The sequence below is a fragment of the Salvelinus sp. IW2-2015 genome, linkage group LG35, assembly GCF_002910315.2.
Source record: "Salvelinus sp. IW2-2015 linkage group LG35, ASM291031v2, whole genome shotgun sequence".
Taxonomy (NCBI): Eukaryota; Metazoa; Chordata; class Actinopteri; order Salmoniformes; family Salmonidae; genus Salvelinus; species Salvelinus sp. IW2-2015.
In genome coordinates, this window is record NC_036874.1 from 9664921 (window position 1) to 9677548 (window position 12628).

Here is a 12628-nt window from a genome sequence, read left to right on the forward strand (position 1 = left end):
ACTCTATGTTCTGTGTTTCTATGTTTTGGCCGGGTATGGTTCTCAATCAGGGACAGCTGTCTATCGTTGTCTCTGATTGGGAATCATACTTAGGCAGCCTTTTTTCCTTTTGTATTTTGTGGGTAGTTGTCTTTGTCAGTGGCCTGTATAGCCCTAGTAAGCTTCACGTTCGTTTTTGGTGTTTCTTGTTTTGTTGGCGACATTTATAATAAAGAAAGATGTATGCTCACGACGCTGCACCTTGGTCCGGTCATTTCTATAACGACAGCGATCATGACAGAACTACCCACCACAAGCGGACCAAGCAGCGTAGTAAGGAGGGGCAGACAGAGTGAAGGACATCATGGACCTGGGAGGAGGTGATGTCAGGACACGAGAGCCTGCCGTGGAAGCAGGCAGAGGCAGCGAGGAAGGCGGAAGCAGAGAGAAATGGGGACCAGCGTTACACAGGGTCAAGGCTGGCAAGGAAGACCGTGAGGCCACTCCCCCCAAAGAATATGGGTGGGGCACACGGGTAGGTTGGTGAAGCTAACTCCCTGTGCTCACGGTAGGGAGCGTGGTACTGGTCAGGCACCGTGTTATACGGTGAAGTGCACGGTGTCTCCAGTGCGCGTTCACAGCCCGGTGCACTATATTCCAGCTCCCCAAATCGGCCGGGCTAGAGTCGGCATCCAGCCAGTACGGATTGTGCCAGCACAGCGCTCCTGGTCTCCAGTGCGCCTCTTCGGTCCAGGATATCCTGCGCCGGCTCTATGTACTGTATCGCCAGTACGCCTTCACAGCCCAGTGCGTCCTGTGCCAGCGCCCCACACTTATCGGGCCAAAGTGGGTATCCAGCCAGGACGAGTGGTGCCAGTTCCCAGTCCAGAGCTTCCGGCGACGTTTCACAGTCCGGAACCTCCAACGAGGGTCCCCAGTCCGGGGCCTGCAGCTAGGGTCCCCAGTCCAGGGCCTGCAACGAGGGTCCCCAGTCCGGGGCCTGCGGAGAGGGTCCCCAGTCCGGGGCCTGCAGCGAGGGTCCCCAGTCCGGGGCCTGCAACGAGGGTCCCAAGTCTGGGGCTTGCAACGAGGGTCCCCAGTCCGGGGCCTGCAAAGAGGGTCCCCAGTCCGGGGCCTGCAAAGAGGGTCCCCGCACCAGAGGCGCCACCAAAGTGGGGGGAGCCAGAGGTGGAGCGCGGTCTGCGTCCCACACCGGAGCCACCCCCGAGGTAGATGCCCACCCAGACCCTCCCCTATAGTGTCAGGTTTGCGGCCGGAGTCCGCACCTTTGGGGGGGGGGGGGGGGTACTGTCACGCCCTGACAGTAGAGATCTTTTTATTCTCTATGTTTGGTTGGTCAGGGTGTGACTTGGGTGGGAAACTCTATGTTCTGTGTTTCTATGTTTTGGCCGGGTATGGTTCTCAATCAGGGACAGCTGTCTATCGTTGTCTCTGATTGGGAATCATACTTAGGCCGCCTTTTTTTCTTTTGTATTTTGTGGGTACTTGTCTTTGTTAGTGGCCTGTATAGCCCTAGTAAGCTTCACATTCGTTGTTGGTCTTTCTTGTTTTGTTGGCGACATTTATAATAAAGAAAAATGTATGCTCACCACGCTGCACCTTGGTCCGGTTATTTCTACAACGACAGCGATCGTGACATGGGTTCCCATAATAAGTTAATAAGACTATATTTCATTGCCTTTGGATGGGCAAAACAGATGCCGTTGAATAGATTTCTGGTGAAAAGAGTCCAAATTCAACCCCTGAATATAATCAATAAACAAAACACCAAAACACCTTGGTCTATCTGCTTACAGGTCCTTTGATAATAGAAACCCCTCGAAGCTCCTATTGATAGTCACCATCTGAGAGAAGAAGATGATGTGTGCTTGAGTGACCTTGGCATGTCCCTGGCTTCCTGTCCCAGTGTTGCCCCTGTCCAATCAGTGTCTCTAAGCCTGAATTGCTGCCAGTCCCTGGGATGGAGGAGTAGCAGACAGACAGACAGACAGACAGACAGACAGACAGACAGACAGACCCCTGGCCTCCTCTCCCCTTGTCCTCACCACATCACCATGACATTAAAATGACAGAAATGTCACGTATGTCAGTGTGGCATCAGACCACAGAATAACATGGGGATAGACAGGCATGATGAGAACAGTACAGAAGACAGTGAGAAAGTGCAAGAGAGGAGAGTTGATTAGGCCCCATTGGCAGGTGTCATAGCCCCGCCGTGTGTTCAACACCAGCAAAGGATTAATACACCCTGAATCTCAGGATGCTGAGCCATTTCAATGCCTTTTATGTCAGACAGGATCTGATCACTGTGTCTGCCATGGGATAGGGCCTTCAAATAGATTCAACATATAGATTCAACATATACATTTTGGATAACAACTGACGTGCTCACCATCAACATAAAGCCTTTTAAATACACCAATATGCATAGTGCTTAATTGAGCAGCTCTCAGGTAAAATCTTGGACATTTGATGACACAATACTTACTTATTCCTCATGCTTGGCTGCGTTAGCTATTGAATATGCTGTAGCTAATGCTATGTTGAATATGTTGTAGCTTTAATAACTCTATAAAGATGTTATGTCATTTTTATGTAATTTAGTGATTGTGTTATCAGTGGACCTGTAGCCTATAACAAACTACAATTCAATATATCAAATATTGATTCTACTTCCAAATAGGCCTAGCCTACATTTGCTCAACAGTTTTAGTAGTTAAATACTACTTACACCCCATCCAATCCACTGACACATTCGCCCAGATGGACCTAATTGAATGCGTTTCTCTCAAGCAGCACAACATCTGTGTTGAATTTGTTGAATCTAATGTCACTCCACTCAACTGCTCAACGCACACAAAAACACACCAGCCACGAACTCAAGAGCCAGCCAATCTGAAGACAAGCCTAGTAGGCCCTAACAGTGAACTGTCCCAGGAGATTCAGCATTCCTTCTCCATTGGTTTCGGGGAGGAGAGGGGACCTGAGGAACATGGAAGACGAAATTCCCAATTGTTCTGGGTTTAAACTTATACACTGCAATTTCCATCACAAAGGCCCTCGGCACAGTGCAGAGCTGACCTTGAGCCATTTCAGGGGGAGACTCAGGAAGTGCTTGTGCTGCAGCCAACTCTATTCACACGCTGGCCCGTAGGTCGCTGTCAGGACCTTCCACGGCACAAAGGCTATTGTTATGTTGATCTAATGGCTGTGAAGGGTAATCCAAAAGGCCTTCATTAGAATGAGGATCGGAATTCATAAACATTCAATGAGGGAGGAACATGGAGGCATTGCATGAGAGGGCTGCAGTGAATTATTTGATTGAATAAGCTTGGATCACATGGGGAATGAATGCACAGTCCATCCATCAGTGTGTCATCATGAAGTATCTCACAGTCCATACAGGAGAAGCTCTGCCCTGCACAGGAGAAGCTCTACCCTGTATGACAGTGTGTGTTGTATTGGGCTATTTTTGCAGGGAAAGACTTTGCTTGAATTCAAAACTTAAACATTTGAATGAACATGGCCTTGTTTCTATTACAGCATATTGGACGACTGTCATTCATACTCCATTCACCCAGCTCAACGTAAAATCGATAGGTTGAGGCTACAACTTCCCTTGTACCCATCACAAGGTTCCTACAACCTAGCCTATGAATGAAAGTTTATAACGTAGGTGCACATGGAGAGATCATTCTTTGTAATCAAGTTGAGTGACACATGCGATACCGCCTTGCACACTCTTGCCTCCATTTAGCTGATCTAGGGTATAATCATTAGTCCAACAGTTGCAAACGAGAGTTGCTACTGGACAAATTCAGGTATGTTTATCCCTGTTTTGTTCAGTTTGCTTCCGTTTAAGATTTTTTTTCTTCCAACAGAATCGGCGCAATGAAACGTTTGACCCAAGTTAAACAATTTAAAGGCAATGCTACCAAATACTAATTGAGTGTATGTAAACTTCTGACCCACTGGGAATGTGATGAAAGAAATAAAAGCTGAAAGAAATAATTCTCTCTACTATTACTCTGACATTTCACATTCTTAAAATAAAGTGGTGATCCTAACTGACCTAAGACAGGGAATTTTTATTAGGATTAAATGTCAGGAATTGTGAAAAACTGAGTTTAAATGTATTTGGCTAAGGTGTATGTAAACTTCCGACTTCAACTGTACATACACACATCAAATAGGCTACCTCACATGTATAAGACCCATATTAAGGGTTACCTCAGTAGTTGGATGAGCAAAAATGTCCTCTTCTTCTCCTTGACTGAATTCATTCTAAATGTATAGTATGTTGTTGCTATCCCAGTGAGGCAATCCAGGTGTGCATTGGTCAGTCTGTTTCTCTGTTTTTGTTTCACAATGTACATTGTTGAAAATCTGCTTCACATGAATACGTGCTGACAAAAAAGGATGTCACCTTTTGCACACACTGCTTCAGAAGTGGATACTCTGTGTCTGACACAAGGCTCCAGAAATAGGTAACACCTGATCTTAGTTCACCTTGCAATGTGTCATTTGCCTGCAGCTTCACTATCTCACTTTCTAATCCAGCACGGTCAGGACAGAGGGCTGTGATGACTGGGGTCAGAGATGACACTGGCACATGAAAGGGGTTCTCAATGAAGTTGAAAATCTCCTTGTACTCCATGATACCCTTGAATCTTGACTCAAAGTCCAACTTAAACTCTTCCAACACACGCACAAATGCATCATAGCTAAAATGTTGCCTTATGTCTGGGTTGGATGTGGTGACTGCTCTGAGTTTTGGGAAATGTACAAACTGTCTATCAGGTATGAACAGTGTGGTGATTTTATTTTGAAATGCTGTGACCACACCCAGCATTTTGCCCAGAGTTTTAGCTTTCCCTTGGAGCTGGAGATTCCCCATGTTCAAGTGGCAGGTGATGTCAGTTAAAAAAGCCAGCTTTAATATCCACTGTGGATCATCCAGCTCTGGCTCCTCTCTCCCATTGCTTGCAACAAATTCATGGATTTGAGGGAGGAGAGAAATCTTTCCAAACTCTGCCACAAGACAGCCATCTCACCTCATTGTGAAATATCAAGTCGCCGTATTCTGTCGGGTATTCAGTGCCTTCGCAATAATAATGTTCACCACGCGCATGACTTGCTGCATCACATTCTGTAAGTCACAGTCTTTGAGTTTAGTCACAAGTGCTTCCTGATGAATGATACAATGAAATGTAACAAATTCGGGAATACCCTCTCTCTTTCTCATCCGGCCTATGAGTCCCTTCTCCTTCCCTCGAATGTTTGGGGCGCCGTCAGTGCACACAGATGCCAGATTTGACCAGTCAATATAATTATCAGCAAAAAATGTAACAAGGACTTTCAGAAAATCCTCTCCTCATGTTTGTCCTTGCAGGGACAGTAAACATAAACATTGGCGAGGACATCATTCGAGGGAAGGAGAAGGGAGATGTCCTCGCCAATGTCTTATATGCGTTAATTTGCTTTAAAATAGCTTCCTTGTTTGTGAAATCAGCATACAATATTTCGGCCAAGAAACATTATTTGACAATCTCCGCATCTGTGAAGGCCTTCGTCTTTCTCGCGAGTATCCAAGCAATCTCATATGTTGCCTCTCGTTTTCTCTGCAACAGTGCTAGATCTGTCCATCATTTGTTGTTGTCCTATGAGCTGTTCTTTGAGTTGCGCTATTTTGTTGTTTCTGAAGTTGCTATGTGGAAGATATGTTTAGTCAAAGTGGGCATGGTGTGACTGGAAATGTTGCTCTAAATTTGCTCGTTTAAAACAATTGACTGCCTTCTGGCAAATAAGACAAAGTGAGATAGTCCCATCATGCAGTACAAAGAAATACTTGTCTTTCCATCTCTTGGAACGTTAGCTCGCTGTAGCTGAGCAGTTGCATTCTATGTTGGTAAATGTTCTATTTCAGCCTTTCTGTTCAACAGCTGCGCTATACTGCCATCTATCTGCTGTCCAGGGAACAATATATATATTCAATTAAGTGATTCAGGCCTACACTAGACACATTGAATTTAAATTGTGTTAGTAAACCAGCTACAATCATGCAGTACAGTCAGCAGCAAGCAGTTTAGCAGTTACCCAAGCTGCAATACATTTATAAAAACAAAAGCTTACCTCGACTTGGAAGAGTTCCAATGTTGGATAGCCATAGCTAACATAGGATCACTTTCTGTTTGAGTAGGCTAAACTAACTAGCTGCATTCTACACTAGCTAAGTAAGTGAAAGTGATATACTACAAAATATAGTTAGCTCACTCTCTCTCTTACTTCTCCTTAATATTGGAAGAAATTAATTTGTTCAAAACTGTTCAACTATTGTAATTTCTCTCTTTGAGTCAACTACTCAGCACATTTTTTGCACTGCAGTGCTAGCTAGCTGTAGCTTATGCTTTCACTACTAGATGCACTCTCTGATCCTTTGATTAAGTGGACAACATGTCAGTTCATGCTGTAAAAGCTCTGACAGGTTTGAGGACGTACTCCGGAAGTTGTCATAATTACTATGTAGATCTATGGAAGGGGGTGAGAACCATGAGCCTCCTAGGTTTTGTATTGAAGTCAATGTACCCAGAGGAGGATGGAAACTTGCTGTCCTCCGCCTACACCATGGTGCTACCCTACAGAGTGCTGCTGAAGCTACTGTTGACCTTCATTGCAAAACAGTGTGTTTTAATAAATTATTTGGTGATGTGAATATATTTAGTATCGTTTTACTATTTATTCATTTTGAAATCCAATGAGGAGGATGGTCCTGCCCTTCCTCCTCTGAGGAGCCTCCACTGATATACACATACACAATTCATCCCCATTACACTAAAGCTATGTTGCCCATGGACAACTATGCGTGGACCAAGTCTGGGTTTCCCAAAAGCATCATAGCATTAAGATCATCTTTCGTCCATTTAGTTTCAATATAATTAAGATGATCTTAGTGCTAAGATGCTTTTGGGAAACCCAGCCCAGGGTGTTATGCCATGCCTTGTTGAGTTTCCTGATGTACACTCACTTTGTCATAGCCTACCTTGCTCATTCGACCTGCAGGGTCCATCATTTTCAGATATCCGACATCCAACATTGAGTAGTTTGACTAGTTCAATTCTATCTTTGCTGTTTGAATATTACAACTGTTTTGTGATAAAGCATACAGATTTGTTTCATCTCGGGCGACTGGGACCATCATACGTGCACGAGCGGCGCGCGCAATATGAGAGCGCGCGTGGAGGCGGTCCGGCTTCTTCAGTTTTCTGTAATCGCTTTTCAGTTGCTACCTTCAGTTAAATAGCAAGGACACGAGTGCGAGCAGACTGCGGTGTGTGTGGATATACTTTTCACCTGGGATTTGAATTCTAAATACAGCATCGACGGTCAGCTGCCAGGTAATATTTTTGCACGCATGTAACTGTCCATGGTATGTGTACAGAAACTAAGTAAATGTCCCGTGAAAGTGGCATTTTCCGATGAGGGTGTGTGGGACGTGCCTCCCTTTGTGCCTGAGCAGCTCAAGGCTTATTGTGGACACTTGAGAAACGTTGGATTCACACATTTCCAAGCCGTTCATTTGGCCCTCGCGTCGACTGGCCTTGACGAGCCCTTGATGCCTTGTCGAAGAATCTCTAAAACGTGATGTTCTCTGCATATTTTGCCGAGTTTTAAACGCTCAGGCCTCTTCATTTAAATTCCCCATGGCAGGACATGGCACAGCGGGTGCTACTTTTTCCCTGCAGTGTTATTGATGTTTGTTATGCATTGTTTTTTTGACAGCCCTATTTGTGTCGCGGGCACATGCTATTTGTTTATTTTTTTTCAGTGGACAGGGGGAGGCTTTCAAATTGTGTTGACCAATTGCTCAGCTGGGTCCGAAACAACGACAGAAGAAAGTGATACATTGTTGTGTCCTATTTATTGAGGCCCATAGAGTCAACATGCGCGTCATCTTTGATAAATGTAACTGTATCAATTTTCAGAATTGGTATAATTTCCCCAACGTTGCCAGCTCACACCTGTTTTGCAAGTTGATACATGTCTGGCGAGTGGATACACATAGCGTTGATGTCCTTATCATAACACCCCCGGGAAAGATAGTGGTTAAGCACTACTAACCGGTTGCATCTTTCACCGTAACGGTAAATCCTATTCCCCGGGCTTTTATTCGAAACAATATAAACTGGTATCACTGACCGTGATAGATAAAAAATTACCTCACATTGTTGTCATCAAAGCCTAAGGCGATATCTCAGTCATCTGATGCCCTTTGTAGAGGCACAGGCCTACTGTTCTAGTGTCTCTTTAGCCTACTGAACTCAACTCCCTGATTAGTTGATTTTTATCGGCTAGTGTCTCTTTCGATCTATGTTCCATCAATCGATGTGGTCAACTACTGAAAAGATTCATGTGGTGATATTGAATTAATTGTTTTACATAACACTATATTGCCAGTAGGCCGGTGACACTTGACTTTTCAAGTCAAGACATCTTGAAAGCATTGTTCTTTCATACTCCAAAAATGTGTAGGTGGTTTGTTAAAACAGTAATATTGGATCTTCATGAAGGAGTTTGAGATCTTAGGAGTTTGTCAAAATATTGACGAACCGCAAATAGCTTCACCACCTTGCCTTCTTTATTAATCAGCAAAGTGAAACAGACTTACATAATTACCCTGTTGTGAAAATAAGGTCTGCCTGCTAGGACAATCAAGTATTCTGTTCTACTCAACCACACAATGGAGGCAAGTAGCTGCTGTTGTGTGGTTAGAGAGATGAGCCAGCAACTGGATGGTTGCCAGTTTGTATCTGGGGTCCGGCGGGAAGTGAGCTGGCAACCGGAGTGTTGCTGGTATTAAATCAAATCCTAGATGCCATTGCCTGCTGTTGTATCCTTGAGCAAGGCACTTAACCCCCCCACAACAACAGTTCCCCGGGCGCCCAGTGTGGCAGCCCCCCGCACCTCTCCCCGCAAAAACCTGTATGTGTGTCTTTCGGAGGGGTTAAAAGCGGAAATCAAATTTTGGTTGGACCTTGTATGCAATTGACCAATACAGTCAATTGACCAAAGTGCCTTGCTCAAGGGCACAATGGCAGGCAATGGCATCTTAATCTTAACCTGCAAAACAGCACAATGACTAGTAACATGATAGACTGTGCAACCTCGGCAGTACCCGGCAGTACCCCCCCAAAGTAATTTTTTTGAAAAGGCCTGCGAAGGCTAACATACCATTACACCACTCATTTATTTTGTATAGAAAACATAATGAAAGATAAAGCTGTGCTGTTTGGTGTCTGTTTCCCAAGGCCAGGATGTCCAGTGAGGTGCAGAGACCGGACGACAGCCCCAGCACCAGTGGGGGGAGCTCGGATATCGAACAAAGAGAATCATCAGTACCCCCAGAACAGGAGCGGGAACAAGCACAGCCCAAAAAGAAGGAGACCAAGATCTCCAGTAAAACAGCTGCCAAACTCTCAACCAGTGCCAAGAGGTAAACCTTGAATCTGGCTCAGTTTAGATGTATTTAAGTGGAGCAGGTTTGAGCACCTTCCTATCCTCAGGGTGGTGAGTTACACTGAGTGTACAAAACATTAGGAACACCTTCCTAATATTGAGTTGCACCCCCTTTTGCCCCCAGAACAGCCTCAATTCGGCAGGGCATGGACTGTACAAGGTGTCAAAAGCATTCCACAGGGATGCTGGCCCATGTTGACACCAGTGCTTTCCACAGTTGTGTCAAGTTGGGTGGTGGACCATTCTTGATACACCTAGGAAACTGTTGAGTGTGAAACCCAGAAGCATTGCATTTCTTGATACACTCAAACCGGTGTGCCTGGCACCTACTACCATACCCCGTTCGAAGGCACTTAAAATCTTTTGTCTTGCCCATTCACTGTCTGAATGGTACATGTACACAATCCATGTCTCAATTGTCTCAAGGCTTAAAAATCTTTCTTTAACCGGTCTCCTCCCCTTCATCTATGCTGATTGAAGTGGATTTAACAAGTGACATCAATAAGGGATCATAGCTTTCACCAGGATTTACCTGGTCAGTCTGTCATGGACAGAGCAGGTGTTCCTAATGTTTTTTAGGCTCATTGTATATAACGCTAACCGGTCCAATGGACATTAGTATTCTAGTCACACTCATGCTATTAATATATCCATTAGATTTAATTCATACAACATATGTAATGAAAGGTCACCTTGTTGCATCTATCGCATCATGACACTGTAATGCCCGTCATTCATCTGACAGGCAGATTACTATGATGACCCTATGCCCCTGAGTCTTTCCTGGCCATGTGATAAGAGTTGACCAGGAAACACTGGACTTGGCCTGGTTATCCTTGGTTATAGCATTTTCATAGCGCTTTCCTTAGCAAGGTCAGGTGGCCTGAGTCGTAACGATGATGACCATACTTTCATTCATCACATATCTGTGTGGTTAGTGTTGTCACAAACAGCATTCCCGCTGCCGCCCACCTAGCCTTGCCAGTGGAAACACAGATTGATGCGAGGTGATGATAGAATTATGCAACCAGTCGAGCCAGGGATTGGCTGAGACTACAGCGCTTTTTATAACTACCCCTGATATTTGGAACATCTTCCTGATGTGTAGCACACTTATAAGACAGTCCACTGTGCTCAAACCCTGGGTTTTAGTATTACGACCATAACACTGGACACCACAGGTCTCTGTTGATTAAAGGGGGTGCAGTTATGTCAGTGATGGTATAATGTGTTTCCATGGCGTTTTTCCCCCGTGCCTGGTTCAACACAGATGGATGTGACACAACATTATGACTGATGGGTTAAATTGCACTGTTGTGTGTGAATCATTACATGTCATCGTGATTTGTCATCCATTTTATACGAAGATGTTTATATGATGTTATTAACCCTTCCCTCAGGTGACTGCTGCAGGGTTGAATTTGAAAGAGTAATTGAAAGATGTTGACATTTGTACAGGCCTATTGTAATAACACACACACGCTGATAAATCATTTCAGGTTTGAACCTTTCAGGCTCTGCACTTCTTTTAAACAGAGGTTGCCTCATCATGTTTGTAATGTGCCTTATGCTGCTTCCTCGTGGAAGAGTCAGTTTAACAACAGTATGGCACTGTGTGACACCATTAGAGTTGGGTGATGTTTGGGGAGACCTCTTCTACGATATTCTAATCTAAATATTGTGATATCTGATAAAATACTTTTGCGCTGTTAATTACTAAATCATTCCAGACTGTATAATGTTTGTGCTTATTTACAATATAGTGGCATTCTCATTAAATAATCTTAGCATTTTTTGGGGGGGGGGGGCTTAATTTATTTAGACATTTTAAACACATTGATACAGCCAAACTGATACAACTGCACAGTTTTCTAGTCTTGCACGTCACAATATATCGCCAATGTTAAATATCACGATATTCGATTTAATCATATATCGGCCCAACCCTAGACATAATAAGCCTACAATGGATTGCCTTGGCATTTGGTAAATTTAGATTTTTATATGTTAACTCATATGACTGCAATTTGTGGTCTGGTCTACCTGTATCATCATGTTCTATGGATTTATTAACAACATGATATTTGTGCATTTCATTATCACATTGGGGTCAAATGCATTCTGGGAGCTTTTTCAGTTATGTGATTAGAGAGATTCATTGCCACAAAGATTAAAACAGAGTATTATTGTTTTTCAGGATTCAGAAAGAACTTGCAGAAATTACACTCGACCCACCTCCAAACTGCAGGTAAGGAAAGATTGCTCTCTACCAGCATTTATGTTTATACACCTTGCTAATGTTATGGCCTTGGGATTTCAGGATATACTGTATTTCTGTTAAGGATTCTTGGTTCTAAGAATGAAGGATGGACTTCAGTCTTTCTGGTTTTACATAGGCGGTCAGGTATTACAGTGTTAAAGATGTTTATCATACACGTAAGAGGGATTTACGCTAGCACTTTTCACAACATTTTTATAGTTTGTTCTATTTTACCTAACACAAGATGTAGGCCTACTTATCTAACCGTATAGGAAACATACCATTTTAGATCATATGATTTCAGTTTAAAGCCCATCTAAAAAGGGAAAAGAGAACATGTGATTTTAAAACGTTTTGATTGTCACAAACAGACAATGGTTATTGTGTTCTGCTGCCTGTCCTTAAAGGGAGAGATATGGTGGCCAGCTAGCGAGTGGCAGATCGACCACGTGCATCAGCCGCTGAATGACAAAAGGCATCCCTGGGGGATGTTGTGCAGAGGCCTTATTAACTTAAAGAACACAAAGTGACGTTGTCATTGATTATCCTCGCCTGTTTATAACAGCACGGTAATTACCTCAGTCTCAGCATTCAAATGCAAATTACTGGAGAAAATGGTGGCCAGGCACAAGGCAACTGCTGCTTTTTGGCCATTTTAGATTGGTTGTGTTCATTTTATATGCACCTGATAAAGCAACAAAGAGAGATGGCCCTGACTGACTCATCCAACGCTAAACAGACAGTTGTGTGTGTGGTGCTGTGAACTAATCACTTTAACTGAGTTTCATGTAACACCCTTGCTGAAATGGTGAATATATATAGGTAACCTTTTCATTCTAATTCAAAATGTAGTTA

The 12628-nt window shown here is 43.8% G+C and overlaps 1 protein-coding gene across 1 annotated transcript in view; it reads left to right on the forward strand.

Moving 5' to 3' along the window:
* The first annotated feature begins 7278 nt into the window (after positions 1 to 7278).
* The window catches only part of ube2e2 (ubiquitin-conjugating enzyme E2E 2), a 30464-nt gene continuing 25114 nt past the window's right edge, over positions 7279 to 12628 (forward strand). Inside the window, exons 1-3 of the mRNA XM_023980119.2 lie at positions 7279 to 7394; positions 9306 to 9490; positions 11711 to 11761. Of these exons, the coding sequence (XP_023835887.1) occupies positions 9312 to 9490; positions 11711 to 11761 (230 nt within the window). The 5' untranslated portion in view covers positions 7279 to 7394; positions 9306 to 9311. The remainder of the gene's footprint in view (positions 7395 to 9305; positions 9491 to 11710; positions 11762 to 12628) is intronic.